Here is a 22,476-nt window from a genome sequence, read left to right on the forward strand (position 1 = left end):
CTTTCAGGACCTGAAAAAGGAAGAAATTGCCTGCACACTCTCGTAGCTTTCACCCCTACGTGATAACTGATTCAACACATCTACCACTCCTGTAACCAATAAAGGTAGTGCATTTCTACCATACATCCAATGTAAGAGAGCGACTACCCAGCCTCTTAATCCCCTGGTTTACTTTAGAGAGGGCATAGACAGACCACTAAGAGGCAATCACCTGGCAGTGTGCCTTCTGCTAGACTCAACAGTATTACCCTCTCTGATGCAGTGGCAATGGTGACCAGATGGAATTAAGACCTCACCATTTATCATATCCTGTTTCCCTCCAGCCTCGTCTCATCTTTTACATACACTAGGAAATGGAAAAATCAGATTACCTCAAACTAGAATCCCACGAGGACAAAGATAGCCTTTATTTTCACAGGAGTTAACATGTTGTGTTAGAACCAGGCTCCCACGCAGTTCTATATCCAACCAGTTAATTTAGGTGAAAACTACCAGCAGCCTTGCTCTAACCAGGATTAGTTAACTTGTGAGACAGTTCTGTGTCTAAACTGAGGCCTGAGCGTGGGTGTGCTTGATGTAGACGCGACTGTTTTAAATCGGGTAGTGCAGGTACGAATAAGAGCGTCTCTATAGCAGCAGAGGCCTCAGTGGAAACCAGCAGCTGAACGTCTACCCCAAATACCCCGACAGATTTCGTTGACCATATGGAGTAGTGTGCTGCCATTTTGAATAGCTAATTTAACCAAAGCCGACAAGTTTGAAGCTACCTTACATACACCTTCAGTCCCGTCTTTGGATACGGGAGTGGCCTGAGCTATCTCCTCAGGTCACATCTTTCTTTTTGACGACAGGAGTGGGGTTCTCTGAAGTCAACTTCCAGCTGTGAGATGCCAGCTGTAATGAAGGCAGGCAGTGGAAAAGTTGACAGTATCTCCCTGGACTAAAACTGGGCACTAAATATAGCCAAGTACTGTTTTCTTCAGTATTTTTAAATCTTGAGAAATAAGACAGAGGAAGATAGACACATTGGAGGAAAGCACGTTATTAGAACTACAAACGTGTGGGTGGTGGGCTTTTTGTTTGTTTTTGTTTTCCCCAAAAGGAATTAAAGTAGCCGGCCACTACCACGACTTCCCCACAGGCATCTCTACCAACAGATGAAAAAACTGTTTCCCCAAATACCAAACCCATGGGGTTTTACCGCAGGCACAACCTAAAGGAGCATTCACACCCCTGAAGCCGTCTCGCAGGCAGCCCGCCGCGCCTGAGGCGGCAGGGACCTGCTGCTGCAGACCTCTCACGGCAGCCGGCTGGAGGCGAGCGGGCTCCTGCCGAGGAGCTCCCAGGGCGGAATTTCTCTCCCTGAGGGCAGCGAAGCCTCAGCCGGCCGCTCCACCACGAGATCTGCAATCTCAGCCGCTCAGGACGGCGCGGGGCGGACTCCACTCAAATTACGAGGCGCCTAATTACCTTTTGTCTCCGCTTTCGCCGCCGGGAGCCGGGCGGGCTGCCCCGCGGCAGGGCGGGCAGGCAGCGCCCGCCGTCCCCTCACGACCCGGCCCCGCCGCCCTTCGCCCCGCTGTCCCGGCCGCCTCCACCGGGCGCGGCCCGTGCCGGCCGCCCACCCGCGGCGCCGAGAGTCGCCCCGGCTCCCCGCCCAGCCACCCACCCCCTCCGCCGCCTCCGCCTACCTCCCAGAGGCCCCCCGCCCCCTCCCCAGCCGCAGCCCTCGCCCTGCCGGCAGCAGAGGCGGCCTCGCGCACCCCCAGGTACGGGCCCCGCTAGGCCCGGCACCGCGGCCCCGCCGGGCGAGGAGGGCGGACGGGACCCCGAGGGCGCCGGGGAGGGGTTGGCCGGGCCGGGCGGGCGGGGAGGGGAGGGGAGGCGGGCGGAGAAGATGGCGCCGCCGCCGGCCGCCGCGCTAAGGAGCGGCGTGTGCTGAGCGCGGCCGGGCGGCCGGGCCGGGCTGGGCTGGGCTATGCGGCGGCTTCCCGGGCTGAGGCGGGCTCTGCTCGGCTTGGTGCGCCCCTGCGCCGCCCCGGCCTCCCGCTTGGCCTCTCAGAGCCAGCGGCGCAGCTTCCTCGGGTACGGTGTGTGTGTGTGTGTGTGTGCGTGCGGCGGGAGGGGGAGCGGGGCACGGGCCGGGTCCCGGCGCTGCGTGAGGGGCCGCGGGGTCTCTCCCGGGTCCCCCCGTCGTGTGTGGGCCGGGGGCACCCTGTGCGGCCAGGGCAGCCGGCGGGGGGCGGCTTCAGCCTCGGCTCTGTGGGGAGAGAGGGGAGCCCGGGCCGCGGAAACAGTGAGGGGAAGGCGAGGGGCGGCGGGGCACGGGAGGCCCGCGTCCTGCCCGCCCTGCCCGGCCGCGGCTGGGCTCGAGTTTCCCGGGGCGCCCTCCGTGCACAACGCGCGGCCGCTCGGTGCCGTCCTGCCCCGGCGCTGCGCTGCCCGGCCTGCCTTCATGCCCCCTTTTGTCTTCCTGACACACAACCGGAGAGTTCTCACGTTGCTGAGCTCCTCGGCCTTCCTACGGCGTAAATACCCAGATCGGTTAAAAACAAGCGACTCGCGGAGTTACCAAAGTTGATGGGAGCGGCCTCCGCAGTTCGTGACGAGCCGCCTGCCGCGGGCAGGGAGCGGGCGCCGCTTTGTGCCCTCCGGGGCTGCCAGGCGAAGTTTGGGGGCTGCTTAAATAACTGGGGGCTGCTGAAGTAACTGGGGGCTCGAACCTGGGGGCCGGTGAGCTTGGGGGCTGGTTGAAGTGCGGGGCACCTCAGCACGGCTGTTCCGGGAAGGGAACGGGGGGAGGGAAGGGGGTGAAGTTGTTTTCCTCCTTCTGTAGCTGCTGGCTCTACTATCTTAATCGCCAAACCTATATTTAATGCTGCAGAAGTAAGAGATGTCAAAAGTAGCGCGTTTTTTTTTTTTTTTTTTTAATAAGGAAAAGAAGTGAGTTATGATGACTCATGCTGTCAAATGCTCGTGTGTTCACATTCAGACGCACCGTTATTGTTCTTAATTGCGGTGCACACAATGCTGTGAACGCACAGTGTGTGTTTCGCTGTTGTAGAGGCAATCTGCAATCCACGGGCTGAGCCAACGCTTTCCTGAAGCTGTAGTTTCTTCTACTAGGCTGCTGCTCTTTAAGCATATGAATATATGCACTATTGGGACTTAACTGTGTGTATGTGGGTAGGCCTGTTGTGTTTTCATACTGCCTACAACCATGAATTAATCATCCATTTAATTGTGAATTAGGATCTACATAAATACTGAAACGAGAGGAGGCAGAGTAGGCATGGCACTTACACATTTTTCTTTAAGATGGAGAACATGTAATTGAGAGAGATTCTTAATTCTTACAAGTTACCTGTTTCCATTTCTGGATTTTGTCCGTATTTTGACCTTTCTCAGCTTTATATTTTGCTCCTCTCTTATTTTTTAACCTTCAACTGCACATCAAGTAACAAAGATTATTTCTCTGTTAAACCTTCTTATCTCCTTCTTCTCAACTCACATACAACATTATTCTATTTCAAATTATTATATTTTCAACAGAAAATCAAATGATGCTGATGTTGGGGATTCCCCAAAAGAGTTCCTATTTACATGTTTGGGTGCTTTTTTTTTTCTTCTTCTTCCTTTTACCTTTCTGTATTTAGTTGCGTGTAAGGCTGTGGCTGAGTCCCTTGGAGGTACCTTCAGGCCTTTATCAAAGGATATAACTCATTTTGCAGATGAATACAAAAGTAGCTCCCTGCCCTGCTAGGTCCAGAAAAAGAAAGGGGGAAGGGGAAAAAAGTCTTACCTCTAATATTTCACTGAGCTGGAAGGTGTTAGGCTTGTAGCTAGGGGTCATTGCAGGTTGTTTACTGAAGTCATTTACTAAAAATACTGTTGGAGCTTTTGGGAAGTCACGTTGGTTTGATATTTCTGATGTATTTTATTGTATTAGATGCTTTCATAGTTTTGAGATATCGGTCTTACAAGATAGTTATCAAAAGGACACAGTAATAAAAATGTCTGGATAGGAATGGATTTAACTGGTATTGTGCCTCTGGTTATGTACTTGCACACATGTGGTCTGTCAGTGGGTATCTTCATGTTCTCAGTTCTTACATTTTATCAACTCATTGATTTATGAGCTAGGGCTCTGTATACACAATAAGGTGATTTTTGATGGAGCTTGTCCAAAAGTTGATTCAGTGTAGCTCTGTGTTTAGAAGATTTGACATTCTGCAACTTGTTTTTAGAATGAGTCAGAATTATAGCTTGCCCAAATGACTGAAATGGAAAAAATTGCTCTAAGTTAAAAGTTTACTCGTGGTGTTAACAGTAGAACTTGAACTGAGTTGTCCAAAATCATAAGAAGTAGAGCAAAAATAGGTAAATAGTCAGGACTTCTGTGGCTGAAACACATCGCTGAGTTCTGTAAACTGCTCACTGTTATGGGTCTGTTGGTTCTCTCAGATCCACTATGAAATAAGAACTTGTATTTGTTGGGGGATTACAGTACTTTTCATGACCAGAAGTCCTAAAGTTCTTTGTGTTTTTGTTGCTAACTTAGATTTTCTCCTATCTTCTTTGTATGTTCTTGTATCTTTCTATGCATTTCTGTTGTTGTGCACTGCACCTGAAGTTTCAGTCTCATCTTGTTTTTTACATCAGGCCTCACAAGTTTCTCTTCTTGAGTGTTTGAGACAGATGGCAGCATAAAGTGTTAGGTGAGTTGGCTTTGCAGAGAGTCTTGGACAATCTGATGTGCTGCTTGCTGACAAAATGTATGAAAGACACATCCAAAACCATTCTAGAAGAAAGCACAGAGGTCTCTCGTGTTGCATCCAGTTCTACACATCTCCTGACATGTGCAAGGCTGTGTGCTAGACACCACTGATGCTGTGTTGTGCACCGAGCCCTGCAGCTGTAGGGTGGTGGGAGAAAAATATCAGGGAGGGAGGAAGAGTGATGGAGAACCCCACTGGTTTCAAAGCATTTGATGCATAAAGCGATTAAATGAATTCATGAGAATGCTTCTGAAGAAAATACGCTTTCAAGCAGCATATAAGACTATTCTTATCAGTCCTGTTCATAGCACATGATTTGAGACTGTGATGCAAATACTGATGCAATCTAAAATACTGTGCCAGATTTGGGAAATCATTCTGCAGATCTTGTATCATCACATTGTCTAAAGAACAAAAACAGATGGTTTTGCTTAAATTTAAAATGACCGAATCTTTTAATTAACGAAAGGCTTCAAAACTCTTTTGGAATTTGCCTAATTTTTAGCAATCTTCTTAAAAGTAATAATAATAAAAAAGAAGCAATGAAGCGCTGGGAGAAGGTTCATTCCACTTGTTCTAGTGAACCTGGATAAAACTTGTCTACTCTGGAGAATGTGTTTGGTGATTTTTTGAGGCAGCTTTTAGAGAGTGAAAGTATTGTGGTTTAGAATTTTTAAAAAACTTGATATCCTTTGTTGAGATGTCTAAAATCAAATCATGTAAAATCCTGCATTTTTGTTTGAAGTTTTTACCCAGTGCTTTGGAATCTGTGAAATGTTCAAGCAGAGGTATATAATTTTAGGACACTGAGTTAGCTTTATGGTGTCTTGCTGGTACATCCCATCCTGTTTGACCAACCCAGGGCAGCTGAAACCACATCATTTTGCCGCTCAGGCCAGATACTTTGCTGGGGCCTTATCTTACAAATACTACTGTGGCCCTTGTTCTTGCCAAGTTCACACGTACTATCATCTCATTAATGCTATTGGTAATGCTTGTACAGTCTCCACACATGCATTGACAGTGAAATGTGCATCAGACCAAGTTTTATGGCAGTGATCTAGAAGCTGCAGAAGCTGGACCCTTCTGGGAACAAGAGTGAGGAAGGCGGCATCTGCTCGTCCACGGTCATTAGGAGGGAATTTTCTGACTCTGTTCCAGACTTGGCAAAAAGCTGCAGACTGAGATTCAGAAAATGCTTTCATTGTAGTGAGACTTCAGACTTTACTCAAAATGAACTGCATAACAAAACCTTATAAATATTCATCATCCTTAAACTTGCCTGATTTTGCATGATTAGTTCTTAATAACTTGGTAGCACTGATTAAATCATTGTGGGTAGATGGAGCTTTTGTTTATGAAGTAACATGCTGAATTCCTGATGAGTTTGTAAGTGTTAAACTTCTCAAAATGTTAACATTTTTATGTACTTATGCAGTCTATCTGCTTGTGTATGCAATCAGATTTATTTAGATCATCATCACGAATGTGTTGGAATCTTAAAGGCATTCTCTAGCTTCTTGACAAGTAAATTCACAGAAGACTGGTGCTATGGATTATGGATGTTGAATCACATCAACTGTTTTATTCTCAAAATGTATAAAAGAAGGCTTATTGGATTTGTCTACTTATGAACCTGTAACCTAAGAGAGTTATGATTCATGTCTTGAGGCATCCTTTATGGTAATGGTCACCTGAGCTGATTTAGTTTGGTGAGATTACTCACTCTCTGCCTCTCTGCTCCTTTTTTTTTTTTTTTTTGTAGATATTCATGGTAGCAGACCTTAGTAAAAACAATTGTCTGATTTTTTTTTTAAGGGAAAAAAAATGAAACTGTATTGGCCACATAGTACGGTTTAAAAAATAAATTTAAATTGTGGCATAAAAGTGATTCAAGAGGTTAAGAGAGCAGGTAGATTACTGGCTGATTTGCTGATAACGTCACCGTTATGCGTGTAAGGATGTCACAATGCCATCAAATGCTGCTATTGTGAGTGGTGGTAGAGGCTAAAGGAAAACAGGAGCGGTAAAGGCATGTGAAAGAATGGGGATTCATTTTATTATTGCAAAGCCACCAGCTTGTAACTGAAGAAGTTCATGGAATCCTCCGCAGCGCTCGGTTCAGTAGCAAGAATTCACTGCGAGAGAGGTGAGAAAACTGCCTGTGGTTGCCACTGGCTGGCAGTTCTGCAGCCCTAGGCTCCTGCTGAAGCACACAGCTCTTCTTTTGCTCCAGGTATTGGCAGCTGAAGAAGGCTTTGTGTAAGTTACTAAGAACTGTAAACCAAGATGGATTAGTTAATAATACAGAGAGCATGTATCACTGGTCGATCCCTTACAGGGCAGAGCCGAGTGGTTTTGGGTCAGGAGAGGTTTCGATCTGTAAGTAGTAGGCAAGGAAGTTTGGAATTAAAATAAAAACAAACAAAACAAAACAAAAAACTAAAATACAAGTGGATATGAGTAAAACACAGTTTGGAACAGGTGCAAAATATGAGATTGAACATTAATGTGGTCTTTGTATAGTTTAAAAGACAGAACTTGAATAACTATTTTATAGTACTCAGCTTATCAAGTGTATTTAAAAGATATGAAGCATGAACTGGAAACTAGGAAAAATATAGATTGTGGTGTATGTAAGTGTAAACATACAGTGAGCATGTTGAAATCCCCACAGGCACATGCATGAAAGTAATTTGGGTTCAGTTGTATCAAAGCTTCAAGGAAACTCCAAATTTTAAGACAACAGTGTACATGAAACTAAGTATCAAAAGCTGCTGAGCTGGTAACTGTTTGCTGCCATTGGGCTACTTTAAGCTGATTATTGTTTAGTGCCATTCATGTGGCTCAGACCTGTATATCAGCATTTGCCTTAAATACGTGCAGCTTGTTACGGCAACAGATCTTGAAAACCACTTTGGAGTTTGTGCTTTGAGGGTCCTATTTTTGTTAGCTAGTTACATTCTTGCATTGAAGGCAACCCTGAGGAGTTTCTGTTAATTGGTTTTCAAATATGGTCATTTAATTGTTCAAACTTAAGCTTGACTGCGGTGGTTAATTCTTAATTAACTTAAGTTTACTAAAATAACTTAGAGTAGTTCAGCAGAATCCTGTATCACTTAATCCCCGTCCCACTCTGTAATAGTCTATTTGCAGGTGGAACCTGGTATCCCTAGAGAGCCTCTCTGGTCCCAAGGGACTGCCTGCCTGGAACTCATTACCAAAATGGGGCCTCAAAGAATAGAATATAATTTTACTCAAAGTGCTATAGTGTAAAATGCAGTGTCTGTTTGACTAATATCTTTCCTGTACAAGTGAAGTAGTTTTGACGGTAAGGAAGAATGTTTAATATTTCCTAATAATTGAAACGGGACGCTGCTCTTGATTCAAACATCCCCGTTCTTTTCTCTTTTCTTTCTATCTCAGTCATCTTGCCACTTGTAGTTTTTGAGACACAGGAGAATTCCCAGTGCCTCAGTAATGCTTTGTATTTGTTCCCACTGCCTGTGCTTTATTGGGTCTTCCTCTGTTGCTTCTCATTTGTTAAAGTAGTATGACAATATTTCTTTGAATGATACTTCTGTTAGGATATTAGCACTGTGATAAACAGAGCATTTAGTTTGTGGATGAATTTCTTTTCCACTAGACATCAGCATCCAGCAGTGACTGTGATGATCGCGAGTAGATACAGCAACTTCAGGACGAGATCTCAGCGTGACTTGAGGAATTAAGCCACTTCTTCTTAAAAAAAAAAAAAAAAAAAAAAAAAAATACATGAAATACATAATTATTTTTTTCTTTTTGTTTCTCCTATTGTCAAAAAGTGGTTTGAAGTGTTTTAGGGTTTGTAATGTTTGAGAATTCTTGTGCAAAAGAAAGGAACATGTAACTGTTACAAAGCAGTTGCACTTAGAGAACTTAAAAGTCGCACAGAAAAGCAGTCCTGTGAGGGGGTGGTTAATATTGCAGCTTACGGTTTACTCGTTAAGAAAGTGTTATTGTAGAAATCATCTATCTTAAATGATTTTTTTTTAGCTATTGTGTTACAGTAACATAGCACCAGGAGGAATGGTGATTTAGTTGGAAGATACTGGACTTGAACATTTTATTTTTCTTTATTTTTTCTTCTTTTGGCACATTGCCTTCCAAGTGTATTTCATACATGTAGTTGGTCTGCTCTTGCCTTTGTGTGAGCAGCAGAATTCAGTTTGCAGGGGAGTAATTCTGTGTTAGTCACGAGAACCCGTCTGAAGTTGAAAAAAATGTTGCATTACATTTCTCAGAAATAACAACCAAGAAAGAGACATAAGATTAAGTCCTTGGTTTGAAGGCTTAATTACTGATTTTGACCTTCTCAGAAGTGTAGTTTCTCTTGTACTGAAATTTGACTAGCAAGGTGGAGGTAGCCTACAAGGGAGGCAGAAGAAGGGAATGATAACAAAACGAGATGGAGGTGTGCAGCTTCACAAGACAGCAATTGAAATCTCATAAGATTTCACAGGAGCCGTGTAATTTGATGAATCACATTGGAAAGATGAGTCATTTGGACAAACAATGTTCTGTGACTTAATGAGGTGGTAGAGAAATAAGGAGATACCAGATGACAAGGAAATTGTGTAGAATTTTTCCCTCTCCCCTGAAATTTTATAGTATACATGTATGTTATGATAAGCAAGTGGTATATTAATTGAATATTTTAACTGAAAACTGATAATTGTTAGCAGAGCTGAAATCAGAAGATACAGAAACAACGTGGTGCTCCTATGTACGTACATCTGACAATGCAATAGAGTTGTGTGGAAGAGCCAGTGAAATGTAATTAAGAACAGTTTAATTAGGCACTTTAATCTCTGAAAAAGAGTACCCATTCTCACTTGATACATTTTGCTTGGTATCTAAGTGTAATAGAGTATTCCTATTTAGTACCCTGACCCTTGAACAAGGAGGCGTTTCTGTGATAAACACGCATTATATACATGCTGCTGATACCGAGAAGCCAAGAAGTTGCCGTGCTTGGAGTGTGCTCCATTTTTGAATGATACCTGCAAGTCTTCAGAAGGAGGAAGCCTGTAAATATTCCAGGCAGGTTTAGCCTGAGTACATGGTTAGTTAAACTAGTAGATGAATGACATTCAAATAAGAGTGTAGATGTATAATTCAGCACCTAAGTTATGGATCAGTTATTACATTTGACCGCACTTTTTAAAGAAATACATGGTGTGAGAAGCGTGCTTTACTGGTGGAAGTGTTTGCTTCTCAAATGCAGTAGCAGCATGTTCAGAAGTGTCATTTTGTATTGTTTATGACTCTGGTTTGGCAGCATTCAGATTCTTCTTATTTCTTGCTGCTTTCTGTACTCAGCGCTTGTCTTCTTTACTTGGATTATAATTCCTGTTTGTAATTGTGCTTTTTTCACATAGGGATGTTTTATAGCTTCAGTCTATTAGTAAATTCCCAAGTAATCTTTTTACTTCTTCCAAATGTTTTCAAAGATCTAATGCCTACCTTACTACTTTTGTTTACAATTACATATGTATACTGGAAAATACGTATCTCATTTCCTGAGCATAAATCCTGCTCCATACATACTTTCCCCCGGTAAAGGTAAAATATTGATTTTCTGTTTGTGAAACACTTTTCCACCTGTTCTATTGTAGACATTATGTTCAGAGACGTTCTTTCCTTAACCTGCAGTTAATAATCAACTATTTATCAGCTACATTATAGCATATTACACCAACGCTGATGATTGTGCATCCCTGGCTTCAAGCTGGATGCTGTTTTTACACCACCAGTAAACAGGAGGGGAATAATCCAAAGGGACAGCAGCTGATAGAACTGCTCCCGTTCAAAGAATGTTACTCTGTTGTAGGAAGGTGATTCTACCTGACTCTTTTTTTTTTTTTTCCCATTTGCAATTCTAAACCATAAATACACTGTGTAATTTAGATTTTCTTTTCCAGAGTTGTTATTTGTGTATTGGGTAACATTGAGTGTTCAGTTAATTTGATTGCTAAAGAGTTAGTTATAATGTCATGGCTGAAGACTTGAAACAGTATGTTGACAACTATGCTCCTTCTTGTACCACATCCTATACAGTCTTAAAGCTTGGATGCAGTATTAAAACTTGGATGAAGTTCCTTGAATCATATAACCTTGAAAATTTTAATAATAAATACTGTGTAATTTCTCATTCTACGTACAGTATGGCCAGACCCATACAAAATGTCTCATGCCTCTGCACGTGTTGTGGTGGGGTGCTAAACTTGGGTCTGGTTTTGTTTGTAAGTGCAATTAGTTCAGCAGCTACTAGTTAAACTGATGTAGTAATTTAGTTGGCAGTAGAGCAGCAACATTTCACCACAGAAGATTAAGTTTGGCTGACAGTGTACATTTATAGCAGGCCCCTTTCTAAAACCCTTCCTGTAAAATAGGGTTAGAATTCATTCACTGTTACATACAGGAATATACCACATCATTTTTTTCTGCTTGTGTCAAAGCATTACTCTCTCGTTTACCACTTCGGAGATTTGCTTATTGGTGGGTGGATGGTTTTTCTGTTTGGTTGCTTTAGCATGCAGTCAAGCAGTTCCCCTCCATCTCCCAAAATATATGAGTCTGAATGTCTCACCTTTTCACTTCACACTTAAAAAACGTAATAGACAGAGATTATCATTTTAGAATCACACTTTGTTTATTAACATTTCAAAATGTGCCATTAAACAGTCCTGTAGTATATCTGTTAAATAGTAGAAGCTGAAACCTGTGAAGCTGTCTCTTCTTTGATCATGGTGATTATGCTCTGTGACTGTGTTTTTATGGTAATATTGTAAATGATGTCACCCTTTTGTGCCCGAGTGTACAAACCCAGTTGTCATTAATATTTTAATCTAAGACAACTGTAAAGGTACAACATCCAGAATGCAACTGCCAGTTAAGAATCGTGAAGTACTTTCCTGAAGGGTGAAAAAGTACTCGAGATAGCAACATAGGACTCATTTCATTTTTATCGCAATTTCAGTTGTATCAATTAAGGGGATGTTATTTCTTTGGTAAGTTACTTTTTAATTACTGCTAGGATGAAACTTATTTAATCCTTCAATTATGTGACCTGCTTTTTTTTTTTTTTTTTTTTTTTTTTTTGATGTTACTTATTTTGACAGAATTACCTCAGGATCTGAACTATAGTTTTAGACCAGGTCTATGACTTCTGCGTGGATTGAAGTTTCTTGCTGTCTGTATCACCTGCAGCTTATTCTCTAACATAATTTTTCACTTATTGTTTTTATTTAAGCCCTGCTAATAAGTGAAATTTCTTTTATTTTTTTTAAGGCTTCAGAAGGAGACAAAAAACAAAATGAACAATCCAGCTATTAAGAGAATAACAAATGAAATTATCAAATCACCTGAGGATAAACGAGAATATCGTGGACTGGAACTGGCAAATGGCATTAAAGCGCTTCTCATTAGTGACCCCACCACAGATAAGTCTTCGGCAGCACTAGATGTGCACATAGGTATTTAAAGCATTTTGTGTTCATTATAGACTTTTAGTGTTATTAAAATGCTTTAACTTTTGGTACCTTAATTGCAAATAAAATGGTAGGAGTAGTATCTAGCTGGTAGCCTAGCCTTTTACCGTAATTTAGATTTTAATTCTTTGACATATCTAGTTGAAAATTAAGAGCTAATTAAACTCTTATTATACGGTGTTTACTCAAGTGTAGCTCAGTCTGTAGAAAGACTTCTAATGAGTAAGTTTCATGTTATGAAAGCTCTTCTGTAAGCAGAAAAGGGGCGGATGTGAGTACAATTATTTCAGATGGCTCCATCTGTCACGTCAAACTTTTTTTCCACGTTAAGTTGTTGATGTGTTGAGGTGAGAAGATGCTATTTTGCAGGAGGAGATGGGGAGGCACACCCTAAATGCAGTGATGCTTAAGATGCAAACAAATGCTGGTTATAGAAGTAGAAGACAGTATCTTTGGAGCAGTAGAAGCCTTTTCTTTTATGTGAGGTATCTCTCAAACTGACAGAGTTTCCCACTTTTGAAGTGTGATGTATGCACACGTTACCTAAGCATTTTTATCCTCTTGCTGTATTTGTGGTTGGGAGCTCTTTCTGTTGTTGATATTAGGACACAGATAGTAATTTTGTAAACTTCTGTCCTGTTTTATAGTGGCATAAAATCCTTGTCTCGTTCAGAGGATCCCAAATACAGTTTTCTTGGATGCTGTGACAATAATAACCAACTGCAGTGTCCAGTTTGTGCATGTGGAGATGTCTGTTGCCTTCACCTCCGTTCTCCCATTGCACATTGTTGTACACTCCAAAGCAGGCCTTCCAGATGCAAACTTCCACACTTCTGGCTTCCATTCCTGCATGCACGCTGTTGTTTTCTAAAGTGTCACGCTTCACACCTACGAGCTGGTCTGCAATAGCTGCTTGTGTCCCGGCAATTAATTACAGGTTATCACTCATCCCATAAACCACAGGAGAAACACCTCCGTAATTGTGGTTGTGAATTGCTGCCTTTTAACGCTGTGCAGTTATTCAAATCAAGCTATAGAAGTCAGAACATTGTGATCTGCCAGATCTATACAGATTATGAATCATGGACTTCAGTTTAGATCTTGTGTCTCTGTAAAGCAATGCAAGCTGATCTGGAGAGGTAATTTGAGACACTAATTGGTTCAGTTACTCATTTTAAATTTCCTTTTTATTTTATTATTTTAAGATTGAGTTTAGTTGAATAAAGCTGCCAAATATCTACTTAAAACTAGAGAATTGGTATGATTGACATATAGTAATATAAAGCACATTAAAAGACTTTAAAGTTTTATTACTTTTCCTGAATGGTTGTATGAATTCTTTCCTCCTGTAGGGTCCTTGTCTGATCCCCCTAACATTGCTGGGCTTAGTCATTTTTGTGAGCATATGCTGTTCCTGGGAACCAAGAAATACCCGAAAGAGAACGAGTATAGTCAATTTCTTAGTGAGCATGCAGGGAGCTCCAATGCCTTCACCAGTGGAGAGCATACCAACTATTACTTTGATGTGTCACATGAACATCTAGAAGGTGCACTGGACAGGTAAACACACTTTTATTTACAAGCAATCTTTTAATGTAATGCTATAATTGCATAAGAGTTCTCCCTCATACTTTGTTTATTATCCTATTAAAGGAGGGCCTGAGTGCACTGCCTTTTATTACAACTGGTATTAGATGATTTTTCCTTCCAAAAGTTTTGCTCAGAATTTTTTCAGCTAACAGTATTTTTAAAGTCCAAGGGTTGTGTTTACACCAAATATTTTTGAAAATGTGGGGTACAGAATGAGATTGTGAACATATGCATTGTGCAAATTTTCTGCTTATATCATCAAATACAGTGCTTGTCACAGCATTCTTACTTCTTTGATACCATAAGAAGGATGAACTCCAGAAATAAATTAGGACGCCTTTACTCAAGGGAAATGACTGAAACTTCTGCGGTTTGTGGGAGGGGACAGAAAGTAGAATTGTAGTTGATGAGATAAAGAAAATAGATTTTTCCCCTTGGTAAGAAATGTCCTAGGAAACTTTTTTCTTCCCCCCTTGCTTATGCCATAGAATCTCTGTGTTGATGACCAAATTATTCCCATTTTCCTTGTTTCCTGGATGTGCAAGATTAAGAACCTCTTGCAATTAAACTTCAACACAGTAGAAGTTTTGTATGCAAGATTTATGATATAAAGTTGATTTTTGTAATACCTTGTATAATGAATATGTTGTAATCCACATTTATAGATTAAAATGAGAAACAAAATAGTGAATCAGTGTCAAAACTTAAGGAATTTGGGAATTCTCTATTGAAAAGTAATACATAAAGCTATTTTCAGAAGGGATTAAGCTTTCTGTTACGATTTATGTACAGTACTCTTGACTTGAATTGAAAATTTTCTGTTTAGATTTGCCCAGTTTTTCCTGTGCCCTTTGTTTGATGAAAGCTGCAAAGATAGGGAAGTGAATGCTGTTGATTCTGAGCATGAAAAGAATCTGATGAATGATGCCTGGAGGTTGTTTCAGTTGGAGAAAGCTACTGGAAACCCCAATCATCCCTTCAGTAAATTTGGAACAGGTTTGTCAGAATACTATTATTTGTCCACTGGAGTTCTGTGTGATGTATGTAGTGTTATTGTTTAGATAAAATTGGTTAAGATCAGACTGAAACAATTTCCCATCTTTTCCCCTCCATATATGTTTATTGTGGTACATTATTGCATTTTCTACATGGTAGACCAAACAAAGCTAGACAAAAAAAAAAAAATAAACAGTGATACAAAACTTGAAGGACAGAGGCATCCTTTATGATTTGATAATTACCACAGTGGATGCTGTTTTCCAAAAACTGGATTTCATAATCCAGTAAGTACTGTAAGTCTTAGTGCATGGTAAAGTGAATGGACTGTGTTTAAATTATTGTTAGCTGCACTCTCTCTTTTTTGCTAACTAGTATTCCATTAAGACTAGGTGGCAGTGACTAGGTCAAATGAGAAGGATTAGCAAAGTAACGTGACAGTTACTGAAGAAGAATATAAAAGCAAAATCTGAAAGCATAAAATGCAGCAGCAGATGGCTAGGTAAACTAGTCTTGGACAAATCCCAATCCCATGGCTGTAGGGTTTTTTTTCAGGCTTTATTAATCACAGAGTGCTCAGTAACCATGTAAAATAAATAACCAAAAACCTAAACTTAAAAAGTATTAAAGTAACATATGGTGGTTATAGTTAAAACCACAACTGTTTGGCAGGAGTTGTTACAAAGTTACTTTCTACATTAATTGCAAGTTTATTTTTGAAACTATCAGACTAATAGGGCCATTAATTCAGACACTGCACTGTTTAATCCTTGATTGTGAATATTTTTTTGTGTCTGGGTTAGTTTGCTGGGTCAGTTGGTACAAATATTGGGATCTGTAGGGTGATGGGGGGGGCAGGTAATGGACTTTAAAGACTGGCTTCTTCCTCTGTCCCAAGGAAAGAGAATAATATTTTTGCACCTGATGATGAAGGATAAAGTTGAGGGGCTGGTAGTCAGCTGCTACAAGTGCGTGTGTTTTTCTGTTTTCCAGTGAAGAGAGGCTGTCTGAAACCAGGGGAAATATAAGTAATCCTCAAAGAGGTGAATTTGAAAGCAAGTCTTGAAAATTACAGGCAACCATCCGAAGTACATTCTATAATCTCAGAGGGGTGGAATCTGGCCTTCCTGAATCAGCAAATAAATTTTTTGCTGTTACTGAAGAGATTATTTCTGCAATTTCTACTAATGTTATCAGAGTGCTACACAGAAATTAAAAAATAGTTTTCTACAGTTTAGGAAGGTTTGAGAGTTGACACACGTGAAATTTTAAAGGTAGAATACCTGAGACATGCTCAAATTCAGTAATAGTAGTCATATTCATCTCTACTTAATTTGGGCTCTGATTCTGAAATTAAATTACAGCACATTGCTAAATCAGATAAACAGGAAAGCTAAGCTAGAGCCCAGCTTTGATCTCTTTTTTTTTGTTTGTTTTTTGTTTTTTTTTAACTCAGAGTTGTTAGCTGTGATATGTTTTTTGTGACAATTTCAGTCAGCATTCTTATCTTTTCCTTTTGACCAGCTGAGATGTTACACAGAATGACTCCATTTAGGTCACACTGCTTATTGCTGTGGAGCCTGTTTTGCCAGCAGAAACAAATGCACATTATTCTTCAATTTTCTTGTTCATATGTGCATCTTGTCCTCAAATAACCTTCACCCACCACTGAGTAACTGTCTGTGGCAGTAATTCTTCATCAGTACCCTCAACCGTGTCCAGTACTTCCCCAGCAATTTTGTACCGTCCATTGTCCATTTTCCTACCTCTACAAGGTGTCTTCTGATTGTTGCCTCCTAATGCACTTCAGTACTCTTAACAGAAGTTACCAAGCTGAAGTTTTAGCTCTTTTACTTTATTTTAATTTGCCCTGTCTATTGATTCTGTTGCTATCTAAAACTTACACATTTCTGTTGTCTTTATGCTTAAATCTGTAAGACCTGACAAGCTGATGCAGCTTAAAGATGGGAAGGAATATTGACAAACTATTTTAATCATAATGCCCTAAATATTCATCCTAGGTTTTGCTAGGAATCATTGCTTTTACTAACAAATGTGTGAAACTAGAAAATCAAAGTAAAATTTTGATTCAGGCAGCCTCTCTGTATGATGTATTGTTGGCTGTTACAGTTGTAATTACACTTCTATCTAATCACCAGATATCTGGACAATATACTTGTCTTATTTTTTATGTAGCTAGTTTTGCCTCACTGGTCTGTATTAACGTGTATCTGTAATAGTAGCATTTGTGCACTGGGCGTATTTGTGTACAAGAAAAAAATTTCCAGTGTTTTCTCCTACTCTTGGTGTTTTTCCTGTAAATGCAAGGAAATTTTGTTGCTATGTTTCCTTGTTTTAATCTTGTTCCTTATCCTCTGCTTTTTCTGTAAATGATCTGGTTTTGGCTTCAGGGAGTTCCTCATCTCATAGTTAGCAGATAGAGTATTAGAGTTCTGGTCTGGAGATTCTGTTGACCATTTCATGTGCTTGTGTAGTAATGGAGTGAAGTTGATTATAATCAAGCATACTCGTTGTAGACTGATTTTTTTTTTCTGTTGTTTCCAGTTCTTGCATTTTACTAAATAAGAATTTTGCTCTGCTCGAGTGTGGAGTATTTCTTCACAGTAAATTATTGAAAGCTTGGTGTAAAGATTGCACTGGTGAACAGGATAATAACTTAATGGAGAAAGTTTGGTATGTGCTGCAAATATGGCTTATTTAGGGAACAATTGCAGTGGTTCTCTTCCTCTTTAATCCTGTTCCCATACTGCAGGAACAGCTCAGCTGTTTGTGAAGCAGAAGCTGAACAGTCACAATTTACAAACTGCATTTTGAAATTAGTAACTACTTCACTTTGTCTTAGCATTCTAGGCTATAATTTGTGGCGTGCAGTGCCACAGATAATTTCATACAGTGATTCCTGTGTGTTGTGGTTTAACCCGGCTGGCAACTAAGCACCACACAGCCGTTCGCTTACCCTCCCCCTCTGGGACGGGGGAGAGAAACGGGAGAATGAAGCCTGTGGGTTGAGATAAAGACAGTTTATTAAGACAGGAAAATAATAATAATAATAATAATGATAATGGTAATGGTAATAGTACTACTAATAATAATGTGTACAAAACAAGTGATGCACAGTGCAATTGGTCACCACCTGCTGACTGATGCCCAGCCTAACCCCAAGCAGTCCGCTCCCCCTCCCCCTGGCTAGCCACCCTTATATATTGTTTAGCATGATGTCAGATGGGATGGAAACTTCGGGCAGTTTGGGTCAGGCGTCCTGGGTCTGTCCCCTCCTAGCTCCTGCTGCACCCCTAGCCTGCCTGCTGGCAGGACAGAGAGAGAAGCTAGAAAGTCCTTGGCTTAGTCTAAGCACTGCTCTGCAACAATTAAAACATGAGCATGTTATCAACACTCTTCTCATCCTAATCCAAAACATAACACCCTACAAAGAGAAAAGTTTTCCTTTTTCTGAATTAAAGTCTAGGCTTACTTGCATTGCTTTGAAATAGCCATTCAAATAAAAAAAATTATATATAATTTGGAAGGCTGAAACATCCTGGATTCTTGAAGAAGATGCAGATTGAGAAAGGAAATATTTATTGTTTCTGATGAAAACAGACAATATTAATCCACTTTTCCTGTTATTATGTGTAGTAGTTCTTTTTAAAAAGAGCAGATTCATATACATATAAATAATTTGTAAATTCACAAACCGTAAGTATATATGTAATCAACAAGCTATATTGTTAACTCTTATTTTATGTTACAGGGAACAAACTCACTCTGGAAACTAGACCAACCAAGGAAGGAATAGATGTAAGACAAGAGTTATTGAAGTTCCATTCTACTTATTATTCATCAAATTTAATGGCTATTTGTGTCTTAGGAAGAGGTGAGAGCTCAGAGTTTTTCTGTTAATTCGTTAAGAATTTAAATACATTTATGTTCACAGAGAAGAAAACAAAGTGTATGCAAATCTGAAAATCTATAAAGGGAAAGAAAGCAAAGCTTGTACAAGCTGACCAAACATTGTTTCGTTTGGTGAAGTCTCCAAACCAACTCACAGTGTGTAAACTTAAAAGTTATAAGCTTACAATACTAAGCTGAAAACTTTAAATTCATTATCGAGTCCTCAGTTGCACTCATTGTGTGTTTCTTATGAAGACTGACACTTCTGTTTTCAGTTTTTGAGGGCTTTTGATATTGTTTTCATATTTTAGACTTGCACATACTTCCACTACAAAAACTAACGTGTTATCAAAGGATGAATGTAATGAAACACTGAGATAAGCCTTTACTTCAGTTTACTTCAGTTTACTCCTGAAGTAATGTAACAGACATTCCAATTGCTTAAGACCTTCCTCGGTCAAGATTGTATAAGGGTTTGCCAAAACCTTAATGACAGTGCGTTGAAAACTGCTTCTTGAAAGCATGCTGATAGATGAGTGTTTTACAATAATGCTCGGATGGTGAGGATGAATAGAATACCATTTACTAGAAAAGCGGAAAGCTTTCTTTACAGCCCCCTGTTCACAGGGCACTGCATTTGAAGCACATTGACAAAGCATATCTATATCATTTTAATCATAGTGCATAAGTAATTCCTTTTCTTGTAGATTCTAAGATGGGCAGACATCATGAGGCTTATAGTTCTTAACCAAATCCAACTATCCAACTTTTGTGTGTATATTCCTTGTCAAATCAGTACCAGGCTCCCTAATTCCTATCAAGTTGTATTATTATTAGAACTCATCTGCTTTAGTATCATATATTGATGAGAATACCATAGATTTTTTTGTTGTTTTACTGTGCAGGTTGCACAGTAAAATGTATTAGAATTTTATTTAAGGAGTAGGATCAGGTATGTTGTTAGTAGGTACTTATGTAATACAACAAGGGTTAGATATATTTTATGTGTGAGAATGCCTTGCTTATTCTCCTAACAGCAGTGGAAACTTTATGCAATTAAGCACTGTGATATTAATGAAGACAGCCTGTAAATATTTGTAAATATTTTTTATTTATGTTTGAAGGAGGAATTTCCCTCTACTCCTCTTTTTTTCTTCTGCATATTCTACCTGAGGAAAAAAAACTACTTTTGTTCTAGAGAGCTTTATGAGCTTAGAAGTATGTATACAAATTTGTTTTGTCATTGAGGAAGCAAGGTTGTTGTCTAAGGAGCTGTTTATTTTCTTTGAGGTATTGATTTATTAATTGAAGATAAGTAGGTATTGATCAGAGTCGATAACAATTGAATTAATTCTCTTCCTCTTCCTGTCCGGGAAGACTGTACAGGCAGTCTTCAGGACAGACAAAATCTGCATTTCAGATACCAATAAAATGCAGAAAATAGTTTTGCTTTCAAACGTTTCTTCAGTTTATATATATGTAATGTGTATATGTGTATGTGTATATATACATATATTTATGTACGTATTTAGGCATATGCGTATACATGTATAATAAAATAATCCCTGTAAAAATCTTTAATTTAGGTGTTATTGCTAGTGATTTTTGCAGTTAATTTCTTCCGTATGAATTACCCCTGTATAGATCAATATTCAGAAAAAAGTAAGAGCCTATGAAATATCAGTGTTTGGGATTCTTCCTTTCAATTTTGTAAAATAAATAAAATTTTGAAAGTAACTTTTTGTTACTTGTTTGAAGCAGGCTTATTGTCAGTCTTCTTGTTTACAAGAGGATATGTAACTACACATTTTCATCGTAATTAAGTAGTTGTCACAGTAAGTGTGAAGTGTTATTTGGGAAAAAGTTGCATCTTACTTTGCATCTTACTTTCCCTGAAAAGAGACATAGCATTTCTCACTCTTATTATTTGTTCAAGCAGCAGAATTATGCAAATGCTTTTTTTTTTTTTTTTTTTTTTTTTTTTGACAGGGCTGGGGGGGAAACAACAACTTCTGAAATAAGCTTTGTGCAGCCTCATAATTGTCTGTTTTTCCCACCACTTATATATAAGTAAAATGAATATACAATGTACATCTGTGGAAAGTGGTGAGAGAATCAGAATATCTCTGCTAATTACCTATAAATATTCAAAATAAAACTGTGCTGAAATTGAATCATGAAATTCAATTTAAAATGTCTTAAGATTTTTTTTTTTTAAATCACCCAGCAAAAACAAAACCTAATCAAAATCAAAATTCACTGAATGATCACGGAACAACTTCAGTACAGCAGTTCCCATGTAGACTCTTAAATTCTTACTTTTTCAGTAAGAATCACCCTGGCAACTGGAAATTAGTCCTAAAGAAAACCTTCACAGCAGTTCTGAAACTTAAATGATTGTGTTCTTTGATGCCCATTTTGGGGTGGCTTTTTTGTTTAGCTTCACAGAGACTTGAGTAGGAAAACTTGAATTCAGATTTCTTGTATTTCAATGTAGCTGAGCACTGTACTTATTGATTTATAAGGAAGCTATATCTGGTAACCAGAAATATTATTGTGAAGCTGTTTGTTGCTTAAAGAGGAAAATTTCGTTTGATGTTTAGAGTTATTATCCTCACAATGTAATTTTGGCATAATTGTGATTGAGGATTTGCCAGAGAGGTGGCAGTAATGCATTGTATGCCTTCCTTAAACTAAGAAGCCAACTTTGGAGGGAAAAATAAGTGTCAAAGTAATTCTTTGAAAATAATAGTTTTTTGTCTTCTGTGGCCAAATTAAACAGGGTAACAGGTTGATAGGTGTCAGCTGGTTTTCATTTTAGCATAGAAAAATGCAAACTTGAGCCTCAAATGGCTTCTAACGAAGCAAGCCTGTATCTTTCTGCAGTTATTTTAGTGTTACAGGCTAGGGTTAAGCCTGAAAAGGCATTAACAACACCTATTAAATGTAATGCCCAATACTATCTCATACTGTAGATGCAGTCTTCAACACTTTTTCTGATGGGGATTGAAAAAATATGAATCTTTAACAGAATTAGGTGCAGTTCACAAAATCTTAGTGTACAGTGATCCATCTTGGCTTATGCTGGCTTTTTTCCTCTGCAGCACTCTGTCAGGAGTAACTCATGTAGGAGCAAATTTATGTCGGACAGGAAAGATTCCCCTTTCTAAATCTAACTGGGATTGTTTTGAGGAACAAGGTGACCACTTTTTGAAATCTTTCAAGGATTGAAGTTGTACTCTGAGACATTCCAGAAACCCCAAATTTTCCTTGAAACATGTGTGCTAAAAAATCTGAAGGATGAATCTCTTATCTTCTTGTTACTGTGAGAAGTGCTCCAAAGCGCATGTTTTAGCGGATGGCTAGTTTGAAGGCAGTATATCAGCTGTATAGATGCATTCAGGTAAATTCATGCACAACAGCAAGTACTTTCCCCAAATGGTCTTCCTATCATATTTGAAGAGTATTAGTCAAGGCTTGCAACTAGAATGGATGTAAAGTGCAAATGCTTAAACAGGTCACAGATGTGTGTATGAAATTATGAGGCACTGAGCACAGATGATGCTGGCTCTCTGTGTGTATGAAGTATTGGAGGTTAGCTGAGATCAAAGAACATCTTTTGACAAATATGCTTTTCCTCTGGAAAATTAGCAACTGTAATTCCATCT

The 22,476-nt window shown here is 39.6% G+C and overlaps 1 protein-coding gene across 3 annotated transcripts in view; it reads left to right on the top strand.

The window, feature by feature from the left end:
* Positions 1–1,624: 1,624 nt before the first annotated feature.
* IDE (insulin degrading enzyme) overlaps positions 1,625–22,476 on the top strand; it is a 63,806-nt gene continuing 42,954 nt past the window's right edge. Inside the window, exons 1-5 of one of the 3 annotated variants that reach the window (XM_084525802.1) lie at positions 1,625–1,769; positions 12,111–12,295; positions 13,663–13,870; positions 14,727–14,896; positions 18,669–18,791. In XM_084525802.1, coding sequence (XP_084381928.1) covers positions 12,136–12,295; positions 13,663–13,870; positions 14,727–14,896; positions 18,669–18,791 — 661 coding nt within the window. In that variant the 5' untranslated portion in view covers positions 1,625–1,769; positions 12,111–12,135. Of the gene's footprint in view, positions 1,770–1,883; positions 2,086–12,110; positions 12,296–13,662; positions 13,871–14,726; positions 14,897–18,668; positions 18,792–22,476 lie in introns of those variants that run through there. The other 2 variants (XM_084525801.1, XM_084525800.1) reach the window with 2 other exon arrangements.

This window comes from Aythya ferina, assembly GCF_964211825.1.
Source record: "Aythya ferina genome assembly, chromosome: 7".
Classification (NCBI taxonomy): domain Eukaryota; kingdom Metazoa; phylum Chordata; class Aves; order Anseriformes; family Anatidae; genus Aythya; species Aythya ferina.